Source organism: Cornus florida, unplaced genomic scaffold (genome assembly GCF_030987335.1).
Source record: "Cornus florida cultivar Cherokee Brave unplaced genomic scaffold, ASM3098733v1 CherokeeBrave_3.0.0_Hap2_Chr10, whole genome shotgun sequence".
NCBI lineage: Eukaryota > Viridiplantae > Streptophyta > Magnoliopsida > Cornales > Cornaceae > Cornus > Cornus florida.
The window spans coordinates 113465014-113487237 of record NW_026775580.1 but is presented as its reverse complement, the minus strand read 5'-3'; the positions used below and the strand labels follow the sequence as shown (position 1 = coordinate 113487237).

Below are 22224 nucleotides of genomic sequence, written 5' to 3'. Positions count from 1 at the left end.
TATGCCACCGTCCTATACCGGTGCATACAGTCCTCCAATCCACATAGTTGATAAAAATAACATTAATTAATTTATCAACAGTTCTCCGAAATATGCATCAGTATAGTTTAATAAATATACAATGTCATTAGGTATTCACTACAGAACCTAAAAATCATGCTCCAATTATTTAAACTGCTAAAATAAATCATAGCGTTCTAATCCTCCACAACAGTCGATAAATCGATACAATTATACCAATTTAAGTATCAATTAAATCCAAACTAAGTATAGTTGAATAAAATTAATTCACCATACTTATAACACTGTAAAAATATATGATTATATGTAATTAGAATATATATAAAAAACCTTGCCAAGTTCCAGTAAATAAAACTAACAAGACAGTGTACAAGTTACCAATTTTCTCTTAGGTTTTTCTTACTCTATTTTTCAATCCAATTATGAATTTATATTTTTCCATCACAATACCAGTCTAATACATTCCTAAGCACCACTTAACACAGTTTAAACGAAATGCAAACACCCTGTGTAGCCCAAACAAGCCCCTAAAATCAATTCTGTAACGTATAAGGAGAGAACAGGCTCTTTAAAAATTTAGAGCCTGCTCAAAACCACTTAGAGCTGGCTCTAATTCACTTAGAGCCTACTCTAAATCACTTAGAGCCGGCTCCAACTCTTTGGGAGCCGGCTCTAAGGGTTTTAGGAGCCATTTTTCCCTCCCTTAGCAACCGTTGTCCGTTTTCCCTTTGTCTTCTTCAACTCCGGTGAGTTTCCAACCCTCTGTACTGTATTAAATTCTTGTTTTAATATTCAATTAACATTCTAGACTACTTAGAAGGCATCCATATGCCTCATTAATCTCAAAGAGCAAAGCTTAAACACATAAACAAAAAAAAAGAAACAACTAACAAAGACTTACAGAATTTTGTATATCAGTTTCATTCAACGAGATTAATTATCAGTCAAGCATACATAAAAGATTATTTAAGTATTTATTAAACTCCTGGAGTCCATCTAAACATACACAGAACACAGATTCATGGGAAAGAATAGAACATAAACTTGCCTTTGAGACTTTGGATTAAAATCTCTAACTGTCGTGTCTAGATTTTCAGGCAAATCCTTTACCAATTAATCCCTCTGTTTCTCCTTGGTTTCACACACGTACAACCCCTTCCATCCTTCCTTGGTTCAACTGTAGCCTAAGGCAACACCCTAGACTTCCGCTCTGTATCTCTCTCTGTATTCCTCTCTATAACTCTCTGTTTTACCCACTATGTGAAATAAATGTTCTGTCTTTTAAACCCTAAGTTGACATATCATATAGTATTTATAGGCTTCAAATATCACCAAAACCTAATTCCTATACTAACCATAAGTCGGCTACAATGTGAGACATAAAACCCTAACTTACACAAAGTAAAACAAATAAACTGTGGACACAAAACAATTCAATAATTAACTTAATTAAATAATTACCAATTTATCAAATAATATAATTAACCAATAAAATAAAATAAATAAATAATTACAATTAATCAATTAATTTAAATAAATCCAATGAACACAATTAGTCAAATAAGTAAAAAAAAACACATAAGCAAATAAGTCACTTACTTAAATAAATTCTGGCAATAAAAATAAAAAATATTATCCAACACATGACTTAAATTCCCATTTTATCCTTTTGAAAAGTAGGGGTATTACAGGTTGAGTCGTGGGTTCTAGACTCAAGTGCATCACTCTACCTCGCATCGTGAAATCATGGAAAACTATGTCAGTGGTGATTTCGGAAAGATTTATCTAGCTGATGATGAGCCTTTAAATATTGTGGGTAAAGGTGATGTTTGGATCAGGCAACCTAATGGGGCTGTATGGAAGATTCGGAATGTGAGGCATGTTCCTGGCTTGAAGAGAAATTTGATCTCTGTGGGACAACTTGATGATGATAGGCACATAGTTAATTTTGTAGGTGGGTTGTGGAAAATCACCAAGGAATCCTTGGTCGTGACTCGTGGAAGCAAGATAGGTACTCTATACATGACAACAAACACCAAGAACGCCATTGTTGTTGCTGATGATGGCGTAGATTTAAATCTGTGGCATTGTAGACTAGGTCATAGGAGTGAGAAATGGGATGAAAGTACTTCTGTAGAAAGGAAAACTGTCGGGTATTAAATCAGTTGAAGTTGGTTTGTGTGAGGACTGTATCTTCGGGAAACAGAAGAGAGTCAGTTTTTCAAAGGTTGGCAGGACACCTAAGACAGAGAAATTAGAGTTGGTTCATACAGACGTGTGGGGGCCTTCTCCAGTTTCATCTCTTGGTGGCTCATTGTATTATGTTACATTTATCGATGATTCTACGAGAAAGGTATGGATTTATTTTTTAAAAAATTAATCTGAAGTATATGATACTTTCAAAAAGTGGAAGGCCATGGTGGAGAATGAGACAGGCTTGAAGGTGAAGTGTTTGAGGTCTGATAATGGTGGTGAGTATAAAGACAGAGGCTTCAAAGAGTTCTGTGCTGTTAATTGGATCAGAATGGAGAAGACTGTTCCTAAAACCCCGCAACAGAATGGGGTTGCAAAACGCATGAACAGAAACTTGAATGAGCATGCTCGGAGTATCAAAATACATGCTGGATTGCCTAAGATGTTTTGGGCTGATGCAGTTTAACATTGCAGCATACTTGATCAATTGGGGACTTTCTGTTCCTTTGGATGGAGGCTTACCAGAGGAGGCTTAGAGCAAAACAAAGGTAAATCTTTCACATCTGAAAGTGTTTGGTTGTGTTTCATATGTACATATAAGTTCTGATGCTAGAAACAAGCTTGATCCAAAGTAAAAAAAATGTACTTTTATTGGGTACGGCACTGATGAGTTTGGTTATCGGTTTTGGGATGATCAAAACCGGAAGATAATTAGAAGCAAGGATGTCGTGTTAAATGAGAAAGTAATATAGAAGGATAGGTTAGCATCAGATTCTACTAATGCAGGTGCTCAGGCTGAAAATGATGAGTTTGTTAAGTTGGAGGAAATCTCCGAGGAAGATGTGCAGGGGAGAGTTCAGAACAATCCATAAAATATAGTTCCACGGGTGGAACAAGGAACACCTATTACTGCATTAAGACGGTCCTTCAGAGTCTCCAAACCTACGCAGCGTTTCTCGCATTCTTTACACTATTTGTTATTGTCTGATGGTGGTGAACCAGAGAGTTCTGATGAAGCAGTGCAGGTTGGTGATTCAACCAAGTAGGAGTCAGCTATGCAGGATGAAATGGACTCACTCATGTCAAATCAGACATGGAAGCTAACTGAACTACCAAGGGAAAAAAGGTTTTATATAACAAGTGAGTTTACAGAATCAAGGAAGAATTTGATGGCAACAAGCGTTACAAAGCCAGATTGGTTATGAAGGGATTTCAACAAAAGCATGGTGTTAACTACACTGAGATTTTCTCCCCTGTTGTGAAGTTGACTACAATCAGATTGGTGCTTGGAATTATGGCTGCAGAAAATTTGCATTTAGAGCAGTAAGATGTGAATACTGCCTTTCTCCATAGTGATTTGGAAGAAGATATCTATATGAGACAACCACAGGGATTCACAGTGCCAGAAAAAGTAGGGTTTGGTATGTAAGCTGAAAAAGAGCCTGTATGGTTTAAAGCAGGCCCCTAGACAGTGGTACAAGAAGTTTGACGGATTCATGTGCAGTAATGGTTTCACGAGATGCTATGCAAATCATTGTTGTTATATTAAGAGGTTTGACAACAGCTACATTATCTTTTTATTGTATGTTGATGATATGTTAGTTGCTAGGTCAAGTCTCGAGAAGATTAAAAATCTGAAGAAACAATTGTCTGTGCATTTTGTGATGAAAGATTTGGGTGAAGCAAAACAGATTCTTGGCATGAGGATTTGCAGAGACAGAGTGGGTGGTACTCTAATGCTGTCACAAACAGAGTATGTTAAAAAGGTTCTCAGCAGATTCAGCATGCAAGATGCAAAACCAGTGAACACCCCATTAGCTAGTCACTTCAGACTAACTAAGGAATAGTCACCCAAGACAGAGGAAGAACGAGCATACATGGAAAGAGTTCCATATGCCTCAGTTATTGGCAGTATAATGTATTATACCAGACCGGACATAACACATGCAGTGGGAGTTGTGAGCAAGTACATGAGTAATCCAGGCAAGCATCATTGGGAGGCGGTAAAATAAATCCTTAGATACTTGAAGAGTATCACAGAAACATCACTATGTTTTACTGGGAAAGGAGTTGCATTGCAAGGTTATGTTGATTCAGACTTGATTGGTAATATGGATAATAAGAAGAGTACTACGGGGTATGTGTATACTTTGGGTGGTACAGCAGTGAGTTAGGTCTTTCAGTTGCAGAAAATTGTAGCTTTATCAACCGCAGAAGCTGAATATGTTGCAATTACAGAAGCTAGCAAGGAGATGATTTGGTTGCAGGGTTTTTTAGAAGAATTGGGTAAAAAACAAGAGAATAGTATTTTGTATAGTGATAGTCAGAGTACTATTCATGTTGCTAAGAATCCGGCGTTCCATTCCAGAACAAAGCATATACATTTGAGGTACCATTTCATACGCTTACACTTAGAGGATAAAGTTTTATCACTTGAGAAGATTTATAGGAGTAAAAATCCAGCAAATATGTCAACCAAGGCAGTAACAATTGAGAAACTGAAGCTTTGTTTAGCTTTAGTTGGTGTTCAAACTTGAGAACAAAGGAGTGAGTTGCTGTGGTGTTTTGCTATGTATGAAGGCATGTGGGAGTTGACAGTTTGATGTTTATCAGTCTCCAAGTAGGAGACTGATGGGTAGTGTGGAGCCTGATAGATACTGTACGCCAAGGCCCAACTTATTTGGAGTGTATTTTGGTTATTTCTGCACTTGTTATGTTGCCCTAGTGCGAGGGTATTTATTCATACTGAACTCTTTGTATCTGGAGCCGTTTTTTTATCATCATAGTGAAATCTCTGCAACCTTTTGACGTAGCCTTGAATTTTCGGTGAACCAAGTAAAATCTGTGTGTGTTCTTGTTGTGTGTGTGTTTGATCTATTTCTTGTGTTTTTCTGTTTAATTTCGCAACAAGAGTTTCGTTAAGTGGGATGATTGGAGGGGGGGAGTGGATTTGGCGGGTTGCCTCCACTGACCACGGCGACACCATCAGGAGAGAGGAAAATACAATGACGAAGAGACCACCATTGTTGAGTTCCATTGTCAACTAGAATATATTAATTAGGAGAAGAAATAAGTTTGGGGATGGTAATAGAAGGGTAGAGGACGGATGTTTTTATAGAGGGAAATGGGGAGGGAGGATTTTAACTTGAATCGTCTTAAAAAATCGTTAAAACCATCTGGCTCTTCGTTACCCATAGTTTTTCACTGTGAAAGTCGTTTCAGATCAAAGAATTCAACTCAACTAAAACACCATGCGTGATGATGCATAAAAACAAACTCCAACCTTAAATCTTTCCATTCTTTCACCTGTCAAAACTAATACGAACTTTGTACAAACATACAAAACTTTCGATATATTGTATGAAATTGGATCTTTTGTAGAATTTCAAATCAAATGCTCCAATTTCATGCAGTAAAATATAATCTAATTGAAATCATAAATACACTTATGTAAACGACATACAATTTTTATTTTAAGTCTCACTTTTAAAAGTAAGACGTGCATAAATTTTTTCATAATTTTGTACGTAGATTTTTTAATTGAATTTCAAAGTTTCTTGTTTATATCATTATTAAGAAGACGTGAAACAAACTTATCCCAACATTTTAAAGGCTTTTTCCATTCATTAATATAGCACATTCGAATTACGCAACGAAATCGAATCATCACTACACCCATTAATCTTAAGCTAAAAATACATCCACTTAATGACAATTAAGAAAATGAATTAATTCAAGAAGATAGAATAACGCAAAATATAAAAATAATAAGAGTCCAGCAGTAATTCAATCTTTTGTTGGTGTTCTATCTGTAAAACATCTTCTGTATATAAGCCTAGTTATATAGTATATATTTATTAGACATAAAATGCTAAAATGCAGTTGTCATGATTGTAGACCCTAAAATTTTAGTGGACTTTGGTTTTGACAAATGGACCCATTAAATATGGGCCTAATGTTTAATTAAGTTATTTAATTGGCCCAAATTTGGTCCACTTAAATTATTTAATTAAGCCTAGTCCAGATGGTTAAATAAAAAGAATAATTATTCCTAATAAAATATATTTGGAATAATTATCATAATATATCCGGTCCGGCCCAGTTATGATATTTTCTTTATCAGAGAAGACACGTGTCATCATCCTATGAATCAAAGAAGCCTATAAATAGAGGCCTGGAGGAAGGGAGAAGGGACATACAAAGTCAGAATTCAGAAATCTAGAATTCCTAAGAGAAATATAGAAACTCTCATCTCCAATATCCAAACCCAAAAGCGAAGAACACCAAGCACATCAAATCATGCCGTTCTTCATCAAATTCCACGGTGATTCAAGATCAAGCCTGTGCAGCCCTTGGATCCAACCAACCAACAGAAAAAAAGAGATTTAATCAGAGGATTAGTTCTTTCTTTTTGTAAAGAATATTACAGAGGATTGTACCTCAATTTCTCAAACTAATAAAATTATATTATTTGCTCCATATTTTGTTTCTATTGTAGACTTACAAAATTTGTGTGTACAAATTTCTGGGTAAACACTAAAATTTTAGTGGACTTTGGTTTTGACAAATGGACCCATTAAATATGGGCCTAATGTTTAATTAAGTTATTTAATTGGCCCAAGTTTGGTCCACTTAAATTATTTAATTAAGCCCAGTCCAGATGGTTAAATAAAAAGAATAATTATTCCTAATAAAATATATTTTGAATAATTATTTTTAAGGATAATTATCATAATATATCCGGCCCGGCCCAGTTATGATATTTTCCTTATCAGATAGGACACATGTCATCATCCTATGAATCCAAGAAACCTATAAATAGAGGCCTGGAGGAAGGGAGAAGGGACACACAAAGTCAGAATTCAGAAATCTAGAATTCCAGAGAGAAATACAGAAACTCTCATCTCCAACATACAAACCCAAAAGTGAAGAACACCAAGCACATTAAATCGTGCCGTTCTTCATCAAATTCCACGGTGATCAACAATAAGCACAGCCAAAGACGTGCCGTTCTTCATCAAATTCCACGGTGATTCAAGATCAAGCCTGTGCAGCCCTTGGATCCAACCAACCAACAAAAAAATGAGATTTAATCAGAGAATCAGTTCTTTCTTTTTGTAAAGAATATTATAGAGGATTGTACCTCAATTTCTCAAATTAATAAAATTATATTATTTGCTCCATATTTTGTTTATATTGCAGAATTACAAAATTTGTGTGTACAAATTTCTGGCACGCCCGGTGGGACATCCTTTGCCTCTCATCTCTTTCCCCTATCAGCAAGTTTCTTATCTATCTGACTCTATGTCTCCCCCTAAGACTCAGACAGATAAGAAAGCCCAAAAGAACATCGCTACCACAAAGGTCGACGCCAAAGCCACCATGAAAAGTGGCACGAAGGCCAAATCAAGTGATGGAAGTACCTTGGCGGGCCTTGTGACACCTAGCAAGTCCCAGGTGATGGCTTCATCCAAACATCAGCAAGACTTGGTGAAAACCAATCCTGCAAAGCCAGCAAATGTGAAAACCTAACATGTCAAGAACCCTGACGTTGTTCCAGAGGAGATTCCGCCACCAGATTTACCTTATTCCATCCATGATGCTCGCTTTAGTGACGGTTCACCACCAAAGCCACCACGTCAGACTTCGGAGTATTCAATCACTTCAAGAAACATTGACTCTCAAGGCCTATCATACTCAGATGTGGTCGCTGCTATGATGACTGGAGCTGCCACGGTGGAGGAACAACTAGCAACTATGTCTCGTGCCATTGAGAACCTCACAAAGACTGTTGAAGAGAAGGACTTACAAATCACTACACTGATGAACAAATTGGAAGTTCAGACCTTCGGTGAATCACCAGTACAATCTGGGCATCCTACATCTTCCACAGCACCGCCAACTGGAAATCGTGCAACTTTCTCACCACCACCGTCTGGGAATCCTACATCTTCCATAGTAATGCTGACGGAGAATCCTAATTCTACTGCACAAGGTACTCGTATGGAGGACCCCAAATAGACACCAGCAACAGAACAGGAGGTTAGTCAAAACCAGACGCCGGTAATAGAACAGACAGCTAGTCAAACCAATCATGCTTCTTCAGTCTCTTCATTATCTGTCGCACAATTGCAAGATATGACAACGAATACAATCTGACCCCAATATGGAGGCGTCTCACAGAGCACTCTCATGTACTCAAAGCCCTATACAAGGAGAATCGACAGTATGAGGATGCATGTAGGATACCAACCTCCGAAGATTCAACAATTTGACGGAAAAGGTAACCCCAAGCAACACATTGCCCATTTTGTCGAGACTTATAACAATGCCAGAACAGAGGGGGACTTACTAGTTAAACAGTTTGTCCGCTCCCTTAAAGGAAACGCGTTCGAGTGGAACACCGACCTAAAGTTAGAGTCAATTGATAGTTGGGACCAAATGGAACGAGAATTCTTGAACAGGTTTTATAGCACTCGTTGTACTGTTAGTATGATAGAGTTGACTAACACGAAGCAATGGAAGGATGAACCTGTAATCGACTACATTAATCGGTGGAGAGCACTCAGTCGTGACTGCAAGGACCGATTGTCAGAAATCTTTGCTGTGGAGATGTGTATGCAGGGAATGCATTGGGGCCTTCTTTACATTCTACAAGGTATAAAACCTCATACATTTGAAGAATTGGAAACACGTGCCCATGACATGGAGATCAGTATGAAATCCCACGAAGGCAAAAGTCCCGTGGCCATAGAACCACGCAAGGATAAGAAAAACTGGAAGAAGGGCGATAAGTCGTCAAAAACCGCTGCTAAAGATTCCATGGCTATCTCAACGACCCCAATCAAGATATCTGTTAAAGATTATAAGAAGGATGATAAAAAGCCTCGCCAGTTTCAAGAGAGGGAAAGACAGCATCCTACGCTAAAGGAGTTAGAGAAGAAGGAATACCCCTTCCCCGATTTCGATGTCCCTGGCATCTTGGAATGGTTATTCGAAAGTAAAGTTATAGAACTCCCTGAATGCAAATGCCCTCAAGAGATGGGACATGTCAATGATCCAAAATACTACAAATACCACCGTATTGTCAATCATCCAATTGAGAAGTGTTTTATCTTCAAGGATGTGGTGATGAATCTAGCAAAATAGGGAAAAATCTTGTTAGACACGGATGAAGTTGTAACTTCAAATCATACTACTGCTATTGTGACAACCTCTGTCGTGGGGAGTGCTTGTTCTCAACCTTCAACTTCTGAGATGTATTGCACAACCATCCAGTTTGGCTTATTGGAACCAATCCCCATCTCTCTTAGCAAAGGGAGTGCACTTGATGTTTCAACCTTTGGAAGGGTCTTTCCTCAGGATGATAAAAAAGGATGGACTTTGGTGTCAAGAAAGAAACCACGGAAGCAACAAGCTAACATTTTTTAGACTAGTTATTCTGACAGGGGGCAAAGGAAGAAGAAACTTCAATGTCGCCATAAGCAGTCTGCCCATAACAAAAAATGGGTCAAGAAGACACAGTCAACCAAACACGCCTCTATAAGCTAAAGGATCCAGAAGCCTATTACTTTGCAAGAGTTCTTTCCAGAAGGATATCTAGATCACGAAGCTGTGACAGCTTACATGGTTTCAATTAAAACGGGCCCTGATGGTAAGAATAACAAGGATCAAGATGAAGCTCAGACTGTGGAGAATCATGCAAAGGACGCTGCCATCATTGAAAAGTCCGATGATGATGAAGTAGTTGGAGGTACGCTGGATTCATGTTATGCACCAATTATTTTCACTGACGAAGATCTTCAGTTGGGTTCGAAGCCGCACAATTGTCCTCTTTTCATTTACAGTTACATAAAGGAAGAAAGAGTTACTCGAATTCTTGTTGATGGTGGATCAGCGGTGAATCTCATGCTAAAATTTACAATGAAAAATCTCAGCATCACAGTCGACGAGTTATCTCGTAGCCGTCTTATTATTCAAGGTTTTAACCAAGGAGGACAGAGAGCTATTGGCATGATTCGAGCAAAACTAATTATTAGCGAGCTCAAAGCTGAAACCTTATTCCATATTATTGATGCAAAGACGTCCTACAATTTGTTGTTTAGAAGGCCTTGGATACATAGTAATGGTATCATTTCATCGACTCTTCATCAGTGTTTCAAATTCCACAAGAATGGCGTACAAACAGTTGTGGCGAACCATAAACCATTCACAGAAGCAGAATCTCATTTTGCTGATGCCAAGTTCTATATTGATCATGATACACCTTCGGAAGTGCCCATCCCAAGCCATCCATCTACATAAGAGGTTCAATCTACAAAAACAAAAGAATCGTTAAGTGATCCATTAGATGTTTCAGTGGCAGACATTGTAAAGGTAGCTAAAACAAAAGGGGTCTCGATAAAAGCACATCGGACGAAACCTATTTTAAAGTATGTTCCAAAATCTTAACGACAAGAAGGGCAGTCACCTGTCATTGAGATACTTGAAATCAAGGAATTTAAATTGAAAATATCACAAACCAAAGAGAAAGAAGATATGCAAAAGCTAAAAGGAGAGTTAACTCTTCCTCTTACCAAGATTCAAAAGTCTTCGCCTTCCAAGCCTCCGTTAAAAAGGTTTATGCGGCCTTCTCAATTTCTGGTCAATCATGGATCACTTCCAAAACAAAGGACTGATGAAGGGTTCGATCCTAAAGCATACCAACTCATGGCTAAGTCGGGGTATGATTTTACAAATCCTGCAAACCTTGGAAAACTGAATTCAGAGGTCACCGGTGAGAAAATGTATGGCCTCAATGAGACACAGAAGAAGTTGAAAGATCAAGGGCATAAAATCATTCCACCCAAGTCTGGTATCGGTTTCGTACCTTCTGAGCCACTTCGAATTCACATCACAAAAAAGGATAAGAAGTCAAACACTTTTTACATTAGGTTTAAAGAAGTTGCGGATGAACAAGATCAACAGACTATAAATCAAAAATCGGTCTTCGATCATATTGGAGCTCCATATGATCGAATATCTGTATTCAACAGGTTGTCAAGCCAAGAATCAAATATTTCAAGTTCTCATGTCAACAGTTTGCCTCGTGCCTCTGTTTTTTACAGAATGAGCTTTCATGACCAAGGAAAAAAATCTCCACAACCTCAACCTCGAAAGTCAGTATTTTCTCAAATTGGTACTATCACCGCTAAAAAGTAACAAAAGTGGGAAGTCAGAGGAAACAAGCATTGACGTGGTGAACTATAGTGAAGTTCAGACCCTAGTGCCCTCGCGAATGAAACGTAAGACAGAGATAAATGTCACCAATGATGTTACATTAAAAGTTAGAAGGCGAACCATTGTATTCACTAATCAAGCAAAAGAAGTGGAAGACATTGGCGAATTATCTTGTGTTACTTCATACCATATCACTATTGAAGAGGAACCTGAAGCTGAATAACCAGACGACATCGAGAAAGCTCCAGCAACACTAGAAGACAGGGGGTAGGCTACCGTTGATCAACTTAAAGAAATCAACTTAGGAACTGATGATTAACCCAGACCAGTTTTCATTAGTGCATTCCTAAGCCCCTCAGAAGAAAATGATTATTTTTAATTGTTGTCTGAGTACAAGAATGTCTTCACTTGGACATACAAAGAGATGCCCGGTCTTGATCCTAAAATTGCAGTGCACAATCTTGCTGTCAAACATGGGACACGTCCAATTAAGCAGTCTCAAAGTTTCTTCTGTCCAGAGCTAATTCCGAGGATGGAGGAAGAACTTAACAAATTGATTAAAGTAGGGTTCATTCGTGAGGTCAAATATCCAACATGGATTTCGAGCATTGTTCCAGTGAAGAAGAAAAATGGACAGATTCGAATTTGTGTGGATTTTCATGATTTAAATAAGGCATGCCCCAAGGATGATTTTCCTCTTCCCATCCCCGAACTCACTGTAGATGCAACCACGGGGCATGAAGCTCTCTTGTTCATGGATTGTTACTCCGGGTACAATCAGATAAGAATAACTCCGAAAGATGAGGAACTAACTGCCTTTCGCACTCCTACATGCAAAGTTATGCCCTTCGGACTAAAAAATAAGGGAGCAACATACCAGCGCGCCATGTAAAGGATCTTCGACGACATACTCCACAAGATTATTGAATGTTATGTTGATGACTTGGTGGTTAAGACGAAAGAACGAAGGAATCATTTACAGGATCTACGTATAGTTTTTAATCGCCTCCGAAAATTTCAACTCAAGATGAATCCTTTTAAATGTGCATTTGGTGTGACTTCAGGGAAATTCCTGGGATACGTTGTACGTTATCGTAGTATTGAGATTGATCCTAATAAAGTGGAGGCCATTCAAAAGATACCACCACCAAAGAATTTACATGAGCTTCGAAGTTTACAAGGTCAACTTGCGTTCATTTGTAGGTTCATCTCAAATTTGGCTGGCCGTTGTCAGCCTTTTAACCGACTCATGAAGAAAGATACCCCATTTATCTGGGACTAATCTTACCAAAATGCTTTTGATAGCATCAAAAAGTACCTTATCAATTATCCGATATTGGGAGCACCTGTACCTGGAAAGCTGCTCATACTTTACATTGCTGCGCAAAAAGAATCGTTAGGTGCCTTACTTGCTCAGAATAATGAAGAACATAAAGAAAAGGCATTGTATTACTTAAGTCGCAGACTTACCCCAACGGAGCGAAATTATCCTCCAATTGAAAAAACATGCCTCGCACTTGTTTTCGCCTCTAAGAAATTGAGGCATTATTTCTTAGCTCATACGATACATCTTGTTGCAAAAGCTGATCCTCTCAACTATGTCATGTCTAAACCGGTCTTTTCCGGACGCTTGGCGAGGTGGTCAATTTTGTTCAATGAATTTGAAATTGTTTATGTTCCATAAAAAGCAGTAAAAGGACAAGTCCTGGCAGATTTCTTGGTTGACCATCCTATTCCAGCCGATTAGGAAATTTCTGAAGATTTTCTTGATGAAAAAGTCTTCCTTGTGGACATCCTCCCTCTATGGATGATGTTTTTCGATGGGGCAGCACGAGCAGACGGGGCCGAAGCAAGAGTAGTGTTTGTCTCTCCAAAAAGACATGTTATTCCGTACTCTTTTGCACTCGCTGAAAACTGCTTAAATAATGTAGCTGAATATCAAGCCTTGATTATCGGCCTTCAAATGGAAAATGAGATGAAGATCATGGATCTCGAAATATATGGAGACTCTAAGTTGGTGATTAACCAATTTCTTCAAGAATATGAGGTTAAGAAAGATAATCTAGTGCCATACCATCGTTATGCCTCTCATTTGTTGGAACGATTTGATAGCGTCATGCTAGAACACATTCCGAGGAAAGAAAATCGGATAGCTGATGCTTTGGCAAATTTAGCTACAATATTGGCGTTAACTGCTAAGGATTTAGTTGATGTTCCTGTATGTCAACGATGGGTCTTGCCACAAGTCTTGGAAGATAAATTTTAAGAAAGTAATTTGGTTTCATGTTGGACACAAGAGGAAGAAAACTGGAGACTCCCTATCATTGATTATCTGGAACATGGAAAGCTTCCCGAAGATCAATGCCACAAGACTAAAATACGAAGACGAGCACCTCGATTCATCGATTATAATGATACGTTGTATAGGCGTTCATATGAGAGCCTTTTCCTTCGCTGCCTCACAAATAATGAAGCCACCCATGCAATGAAGGAAGCACATTCTGGGATTTGTGGAGCCCATCAATCTGGACCAAAACTTCACTTTCGTGTCAAAAGAATGGGTTATTATTGGCCCACCATGGTCAAGGATTGCATGGAGTATGCGAAAAGGTGTCAAGCCTGTCAATTCTATGCTAATTTCATACATCAACTAATGGAACCATTGCACCCTACTGTGACGTCATAGCCATTTGATGCATGGGGATTAGATGTAGTTGGTCCTTTAGACAAGTCTTCAAAGGGCCATTTGTATATCTTGGCTGCCACTGATTATTTTTCCAAATGGGTGGAAGCTGCACCCTATATACATGTGAAAAAGAAAACAGTGCAAATCAAACATTATCTATCGATATGGTGTCCCTCGATACATTATCACTGATAATGGGATGAATTTCAAAAATAGTTGGGTAACTGACCTTTATGAGAAGTTTGGTTTCAAACAACGTAAGTCTTCCATATACAATGCCCCTGCCAATGGTCTCGCGGAAGCGTTCAACAAAACTCTTTATGAGTTATTGAATAAAGTAGTCAACCAGACAAAGAGAGATTGGTATGAGCGAATGGAAGAAGCATTGTGGGCATACCGCACTACGCATCATACACCTACTCAAGCAACTCCGTATTCTCTAGTCTATGGTGTAGAAGCGGTTCTTCTATTAGAACAACAGATCCTTTCGTTAAGGATTGCCATACAAGAAGGTCTTATAAGTGAAGAAAATGCCATCTTACGTCTTCAAGAACTGGAAGCATTGGATGAGAAGAGATTAGAAGCCCAACAACAGGTAGAGTGTTATCAAGTTCGACTTTCTAAAGCCTTTAATAAGAAAGTTCGACCTCGGTCATTTCAAGTTCGAGACTTAGTATTAGTTGTTCGTAGACCAATTGTCATGAATCGCAAGGGAAGTAAATTTGTATCCAAATAGGATGGACCATATGTTGTTCGTGAAGTTTATACTAACGGCGCATATCTCATTATTGATGAAGACGGAGTAAGAGTAGGGCCTGGCAAGTTCCTGAAGCGCTATTACCCATGAAGGCAATGCTCCTGATCATATGAGCTTAAACTGCACTATGCTCCTGGCCCGCATAAGCTAAAACTGTGTACGGCCTAAAAAAAAAAAAAATTCATGTCTCTTTTGAACTATGTAATGACTTGATCCCTCGTTTGAGGGTACGTAGGCAGTTTAGAATTTCATTCTAAGTTCAGTTTGATGAAAAAAATAAAGTCAATAACTCTTTGATACGAGTATAAACTGTCTAAAAGAAGAAAAAAATTGAACTACGTAATGATTTGATTCCTGTTCAGGGTACGTAGGCATCTTGGAGGCCTGTTCCAAGTTCAGTCCACCATAAAAAAATAATAATAATAATAAAAAACAAACAAACTCCTCAAAGTTGCAAAATGGCAAAGTCACTCATCATGCGATATCAAAAAGTGCTCATCGTACCTGTCAATTTGGCACGCCACCAAAGTATAGCTACAAAGGAAAATTTGATCCATCGCCAAAGTATAGCTGCAAACAATAATTTTGGTTCGTCACCAGAATTGTAGCTACAAATGAAATTTGATTCGTCGGCAAAGTGTAGTTTCAAAGAATAAGTTCAAAGATCCAGTTCATCATCAAGGTGTGGCTGGAAGAAATAAATAAATTCAATTTGCCGCCAAGGTGTCGCCGAAGAATCCAGATTTTCATCAAGGTGTCGCTGGAAAAGATAAATAAATAAAGTCAATAAATTCGATTTGCCGCCAAGGTGTCGCTAAAGAATTCGGTTCGTCATCAAGGTGTCGCTAGAATAAATAAATAAAATTGACTTTCTGCTAAGGTGTTTGCTGTTCATCACCATGGTGTTGTTGCAACAAATTTTTGACTCACCGTTGAAGTGTCGTGGAAGGAAAAAAATAATAATTTTGCTCGCCGCCGAGGTATTACTGAAAGAGAAATTTAGTTTTCCGCTGAGGTGTTATGGAAGAAAAAAATTAGGCCCACCGCCAAAGTATAGCTGCAAACAATAAAACCATGAAGAATATTAGTGGCTGGGCACCAACATTTTAGGAATGCTTCATCTTCATGGTGATCATATGAAAATAGAGATGCAAATAGATCACCATATAGTTGTTGTTTTGATAAAAAAATTTCCTTGATAAGAGAGACCACCTAGCATAGATAAATCTCGAAGAAAAATTTTGCTCGCCGATAGAACCATGAAAAGTATTAGTGGCTGGGCCTCAACATTTAAGGAATGCTTCATCTTCATGGCGATCATATGAAAATAGGGAGGCGAATAGATCACCATATAGTTGTTGTTTTGATAGAAATTTTTCCTTGATAAGGAAGACCGCCTAGCATATATAAAGCTCGAAGGGAAATGGATAGCTCAGCAATAGAACAATGAAGAGTATTAGTGGCTGGCCCCAACATTTAAGGAATACTTCATCTTAATGACGATCACAGGAAAATAGAGAGGTGAATAGAGCACCATATAGTTGTTGTTTTGAAAGAAAGTCATGGAAACGCGCCAAGACATCTTCTAACTACTCCCAATACAGTTTGGTGCATGACAATTCAGCAGAAAGTTTATAGGGAATACTCCATGATATTTCCCTCGCCTGAACAGTGACACCCAATAGTGAAAAATGGTTCATTAATCTGATCAAGACTAAAGTTGGTTAATTCGTATGTGGTCGTGCATGTCCAAAGAGATGAATAATGTTCGTTGTCAGGATTAGGTATTTGAATATATCTTCAATTGACAAAATACTCGTTGATGGAAATAGAAAAGGTCCTTTCGAATCTTGAAAAAAAAAAAAAAAAAAATCCTCCAGCAAGCGTGGAGGAGGAGGAAAAAAAAAAAAAAAAAAACAAACTGTCATACCAATTATTTGTTCGAACAGATGCCGCAATCCAACACAATCTTCAGAGGCTGCAATCTTACAAGTCCTTCAAAGTCGATTGAAATTGATGTCAAACCCTATGACTTGGGTGGTATATATAGGTAAGGGATTTGTATAAATTGGAAAGTAAAATTCCAATTCAAAGTTGGATTGAAAAAAAAAAAAAAAAAAAAAAAAAAGAAAGAAAAAAAAAAAAGGAAGGAAAGTTAGATACGTCAAGTCCCACTTGAAAAAGGAGACAAGTCCTGTCAAGCTTGGGACTCGAAGTGGGGGCAATTTGTAGACATTCAAATTTTAGTGGACTTTGGTTTTGACAAATGGACCCATTAAATATGGGCCTAATGTTTAATTAAGTTATTTAATTGGCCCAAGTTTGGTCCACTTAAATTATTTAATTAAGCCCAGTCCAGATGGTTAAATAAAAAGAATAATTATTCCTAATAAAATATATTTGGAATAATTATTTTTAAAGATAATTATTATAATATATCCGGCCCGCCCAGTTATGATATTTTCCTTATCAGATAGGACACGTATCATCATTCTATGAATCCAAGAAGCCTATAAATAGAGGCTTGGAGGAAGGGAGAAGGGACACACAAAGTTAGAATTCAGAAATCTAGTATTCCAGTGAGAAATACAGAAACTCTCATCTCCAACATCCAAACCCAAAAGCAAAGAACACCAAGCACATCAAATCGTGTCGTTCTTCATCAAATTCCACGGTGATCAACAACAAGCACAGCCAAAAACGTGCTGTTCTTCATCAAATTCCACGGTGATTCAAGATCAAACCTGTGCAGCCCTTGGATCCAACCAAACAACAGGAAAAAGGAGATTTAATCAGAGGATCAGTTCTTTCTTTTTGTAAAGAATATTACAGAGGATTGTACCTCAATTTCTCAAATTAATACAGAAACTCTCATCTCCAACATCCAAACCCAAAAGCAAAGAACACCAAGCACATCAAATCGTGTCGTTCTTCATCAAATTCCACGGTGATCAACAACAAGCACAGCCAAAAACGTGCTGTTCTTCATCAAATTCCACGGTGATTCAAGATCAAACCTGTGCAGCCCTTGGATCCAACCAAACAACAGGAAAAAGGAGATTTAATCAGAGGATCAGTTCTTTCTTTTTGTAAAGAATATTACAGAGGATTGTACCTCAATTTCTCAAATTAATAAAATTATATTATTTGCTCTATATTTTGTTTCTATTACAGACTTACAAAATTTGTGTGTACAATGATACCATACATGGCCTTAAAAACACCAAGATGGTCAAAGCTTTTTCGTGCATTATGATAATTAATTTTCTTACATACAACTCTACATGTATGCTACAACCAAATCCTATATTCATCGAAGTCTGTCACAAAGCAAAAGGCATTACGACTTTTCTCACCTCACTATTTTTCTAATTTCATATGATATTAATTAAGGAAAACAGGAAAAAAAAAAAAAAAAAAAAAAAAAAATTGTGTACTAAAATATTGAAAATATAAATTCTGGTATTGTTTTATACGAAAACTGATCTGTACTTTAGTTATACCATGTACTCATTGTCATAAATGTTGCTCAACCGACTCCCAACGTCTTTCCACCTCTATGTTTCATAACAATTTCAGTTAATGTGTCGAGTTGTTTGTTTTAGTGACAAAAATAGGATGGTTTTCTTAATTGTTTTTTGTTTCCTATCATTTGTAAGAATAGCATATTCTCATCTATATATATATATATATATGTTCCCGCATTCTCTATTCATATTCATTCTCAATGAAAATCATCTTTCTTGTAAAGTGAAAATTTGTAGTACGTACTACAATCACTGTAAGCATTTTTGATGGTTCACGTATTTTAATTAATTTTATAAACTTCAAGTTTTACAGATGATTATTTAGAATTAATAAAATTGTAACTCTGCTTTTGTTTGTATTTTAGGTCGATCTATATTAATTTTGTCTGTCTGTTTGGCCATTTCTAGTACTTTTTCATACATCATGGTAAGAATCTTCTTGTTTTCTTTTTCAATTTAAATAATTAGTTTCTTTTGTATATATAGGTAACTAAAGTTTCATAGCAATTCATACTTTTCCGATATTAGACAATTAACCCTTTTCAATTTCTCATATTTTGCAGGATATCTTTTCGTTTATAATATTTGTTCTTGGCATAGTTTCTTCCAAGATTATTTCCTCAAATGCCAATAGAAATGCAGGCACTTTTAACGTCTTAGAGTATGGAGCTATCGGAGATGGCCATAAAGATGATACTCAAGTAAAAAAAATTATTTTATTTACTTGTGAGTTTTAGTTCATTTTTTCACCTTAAGAAAACTAAATCATTTATACTCGATTTCAGGCATTTATCAAGGCATGGAATGCTGCATGCAGCACAGCAAATGGAACTCCTAAGGTGGTTGTTCCAGAAAAGAAGACATTTTTGTTAATTCCAGTCATGTTCAACGGTCCATGCAAGGCTAAGAAAATAGATTTTATGGTAAGGAATAATTAAGAAAATTATAATCACAATTTGATATTAATGAAAAACATGCATCAAAATCAAATAAGTATGATTTATTCTCGAAATTATATTATAATACAATCTTCTTCTTCTTTTCCTTTTCCCAAATACTAAGTAGATTTCGGGAAAAATTGTGGCGCCATCCTCACCTACCGTATGGAAGGGGCGAGATGCAAGTCAATGGCTAGGATTCGGTAGCATAAGTGGCCTCAACGTCTATGGTTCGGGCATTATTGATGGACAGGGCAGAGGTTGGTGGGATCAATCATGCAGATATCATCCTGAACTGGTAAATTGCTTATGATAAATATGATAAACAACTGCCACAATAATTCTATTCAGTTGCTTCGATCTAATTTGGCACATCACTGACTCTGGCTCCAATTTTGCAGCAAGGATGCACTAAACTGGCACCAACTGTGAGTATATCTTCACAATTTACTCCTTTTTTTTTTTTTTTTTTGGTATGGTGGTAGTAAGATGGCCATGGGAGCTAGTGCTGGAGATAAAGCCTTTCACATGCTATGGAAATGAAAAGATAATATATGTGACTGTACATCTTACCAAAATGAATATATATATATATATATATAAGTTAAAAAAATATATTTTTATTTAGGCGGTATTTGGAGGTAGAAATTCATCAGCCATATATAGGTGTTCCTGTATGCAATGGGAGTCATCATAAATTACAACTGATGGCATGAGACTCTCTCTCTCTTCTTTTTATTTTTAATTTTCTTAATATCATTATTGATGAAATTATATATTGTCATTTTGTATAGGCTTTAAAGTTCCTTTCAGGCAATGAAATCAGTCTCAGCAATGTTAATTTCACAAACAGCCCACAAACTCATGTACTCATAATGGGGTGCAACAAGATGAGCGTTCAAAGCGTGATGATCGAATCTCCTGGAGATAGTCCCAATACTGATGGCATTCACATCCATAACTCTCACAATATAAGTATCATCAAGTCCAAAATAGGCACCGGTAAAATTAAAGCCATATAATCTCTTTAACTCTCTCTCTCTCTCTCTCTCTCTCTCTCTCTCTCTCTCTCTCTCTCTCTCTCTCTATATATATATATATATATATATATATATATTAAGTTTTGTTTGTCCAACTGCTCTTCCTTATTTTAGACCTTTAATTTCCCATCAATTATTTATATATGATTCAAATTGACTGATTAATTAATTTTGTATTAATAGGTGATGATTGTATTTCTATTGGAGATTACATTTCTAACCTAAACATAACCAATATTGAATGCGGACCTGGACATGGAGTAAGGTAGATTACTTCTCTTTCTTTTCCAGAACCACTTAATTTACACAAACATAGTGTGTTTTATATGTTCATTCAAATGAAGCATCTTTTCCTTCCTTGCATGTAATCAGCATTGGAAGCTTAGGTTTGGGAGGCAATTTTGTACAAGTAGAGAACATTTATGTGAGTAATGTCTCCTTGAAGGGAACTACCAACGGAGCTCGGATCAAGACATATCAGGTGTGTGTGTATATATATATGAAATAATTCGAACCATATGTATATCCCAATTTACTTCCACCATCATCCTGATTATTGACTAACACACTCTTATTATCAACAGCATAGTATACATATAATATAAATATATATTATTTATCTATAAATATTTATACTTGATTATATTTTTGTGCTTGATTCATTCTGTCACTTTTTACTCACTGTTTATGCATAAATAGGTTGGAAAAGGATACGTCCGAAATGTTACATTTGAGGACATTAAATTCGATTCTGTCGATAACCCAATCATCATTGATCAAAATTACTGCTCAGCCCCTGGTGCTTGCAAAGAATTGGTAATGCCCAATAAAAGAAAATAAGAAAGGAAAATGATGGACATAAATTCATCAATTTTCATTTGCTCAATGAATGAATGAAACAAAATGTACTGATCATTCTTTTTCTTCTATTCTTTGTTCAAGCCAACTGGAGTTCACATAAGCGACGTGACCTACAAGGGCTTGTATGGAACATCGAGCACGGATATAGCTATCAATCTCAATTGTAGCCGATCAGTGGCGTGCACTGGAATATCGTTGCAATCCATAAAAATTACCTCCGCCAAATCTGGAAAGCAAGCCACTGCTAATTGTACTAATGCCCATGGCAAAGAAACAGGAGTGCTACCTGGTCCCTGCCTCTTAAATTGATGGAGTTCATATATGAACATATTTATGCAAGTTTTTAATTCCATGAAGGGCAATGAGGCACGAAGATAAGAAATCTAGTTAATTTGTTGCGTTAAACTGAACCATATAGACAAGGAGGTCCTGCTGTGTTTTGGCTGTTGTAAGGTTGAATGATATTATGCGTACATGAGCTTATGTAATGATTTATTTTATGTACCAATTAAATATTGGCTCCATTGAGTTAAGTAATATAAATAAATGAAATTTCTCTCGACCAGTCATATCACTCGATTCAGTGAATTTTAAGCGAAGGAAGAGAGTGAAGCGTGCGCCTGATGAAGCAGGGGCATGAAAGTATTATCGTAATTCAAAAGATCAGTAAAAACATAATTTTTGTTAAAATTCAGGGTCATTTATAATAAGATTGTTAGAATCGAGATTCTACATAGGATCGATGAGGAGTTCATAGAATTGGAATCGCAGGATCGGATCGAGAATAGTAAGATTCTATGAAACTATTAGAAAAGTAATTCAAATAACTTTCTAAATCAAACATTTTCAATATAAATACATAATAAGGCTAAATAACCAATTCAGACACTCCAACAAAATTAATAAACATTAAAAGTACTAAGACACATGACAAATACTAAATACCAATTTCTTGATTATAAAAATCAGTATAACAATCATG

At 36.8% G+C, this 22224-nt stretch overlaps 1 protein-coding gene across 1 annotated transcript; it reads left to right on the top strand.

Annotated features, from left to right (window-relative positions):
- Window positions 1-8037: 8037 nt before the first annotated feature.
- On the top strand, window positions 8038-21551 carry LOC132278427 (polygalacturonase ADPG1-like). The gene is made up of 12 exons (XM_059780216.1): window positions 8038-8209; window positions 9794-10195; window positions 13473-13651; window positions 18967-19104; window positions 19189-19326; window positions 19469-19639; window positions 19743-19769; window positions 20136-20343; window positions 20565-20646; window positions 20754-20862; window positions 21081-21197; window positions 21324-21551. Exons 1-12 carry the CDS (start codon window positions 8038-8040, stop codon window positions 21549-21551), a joined length of 1971 nt encoding a protein of 656 aa, XP_059636199.1.
- Window positions 21552-22224: the final 673 nt, after the last annotated feature.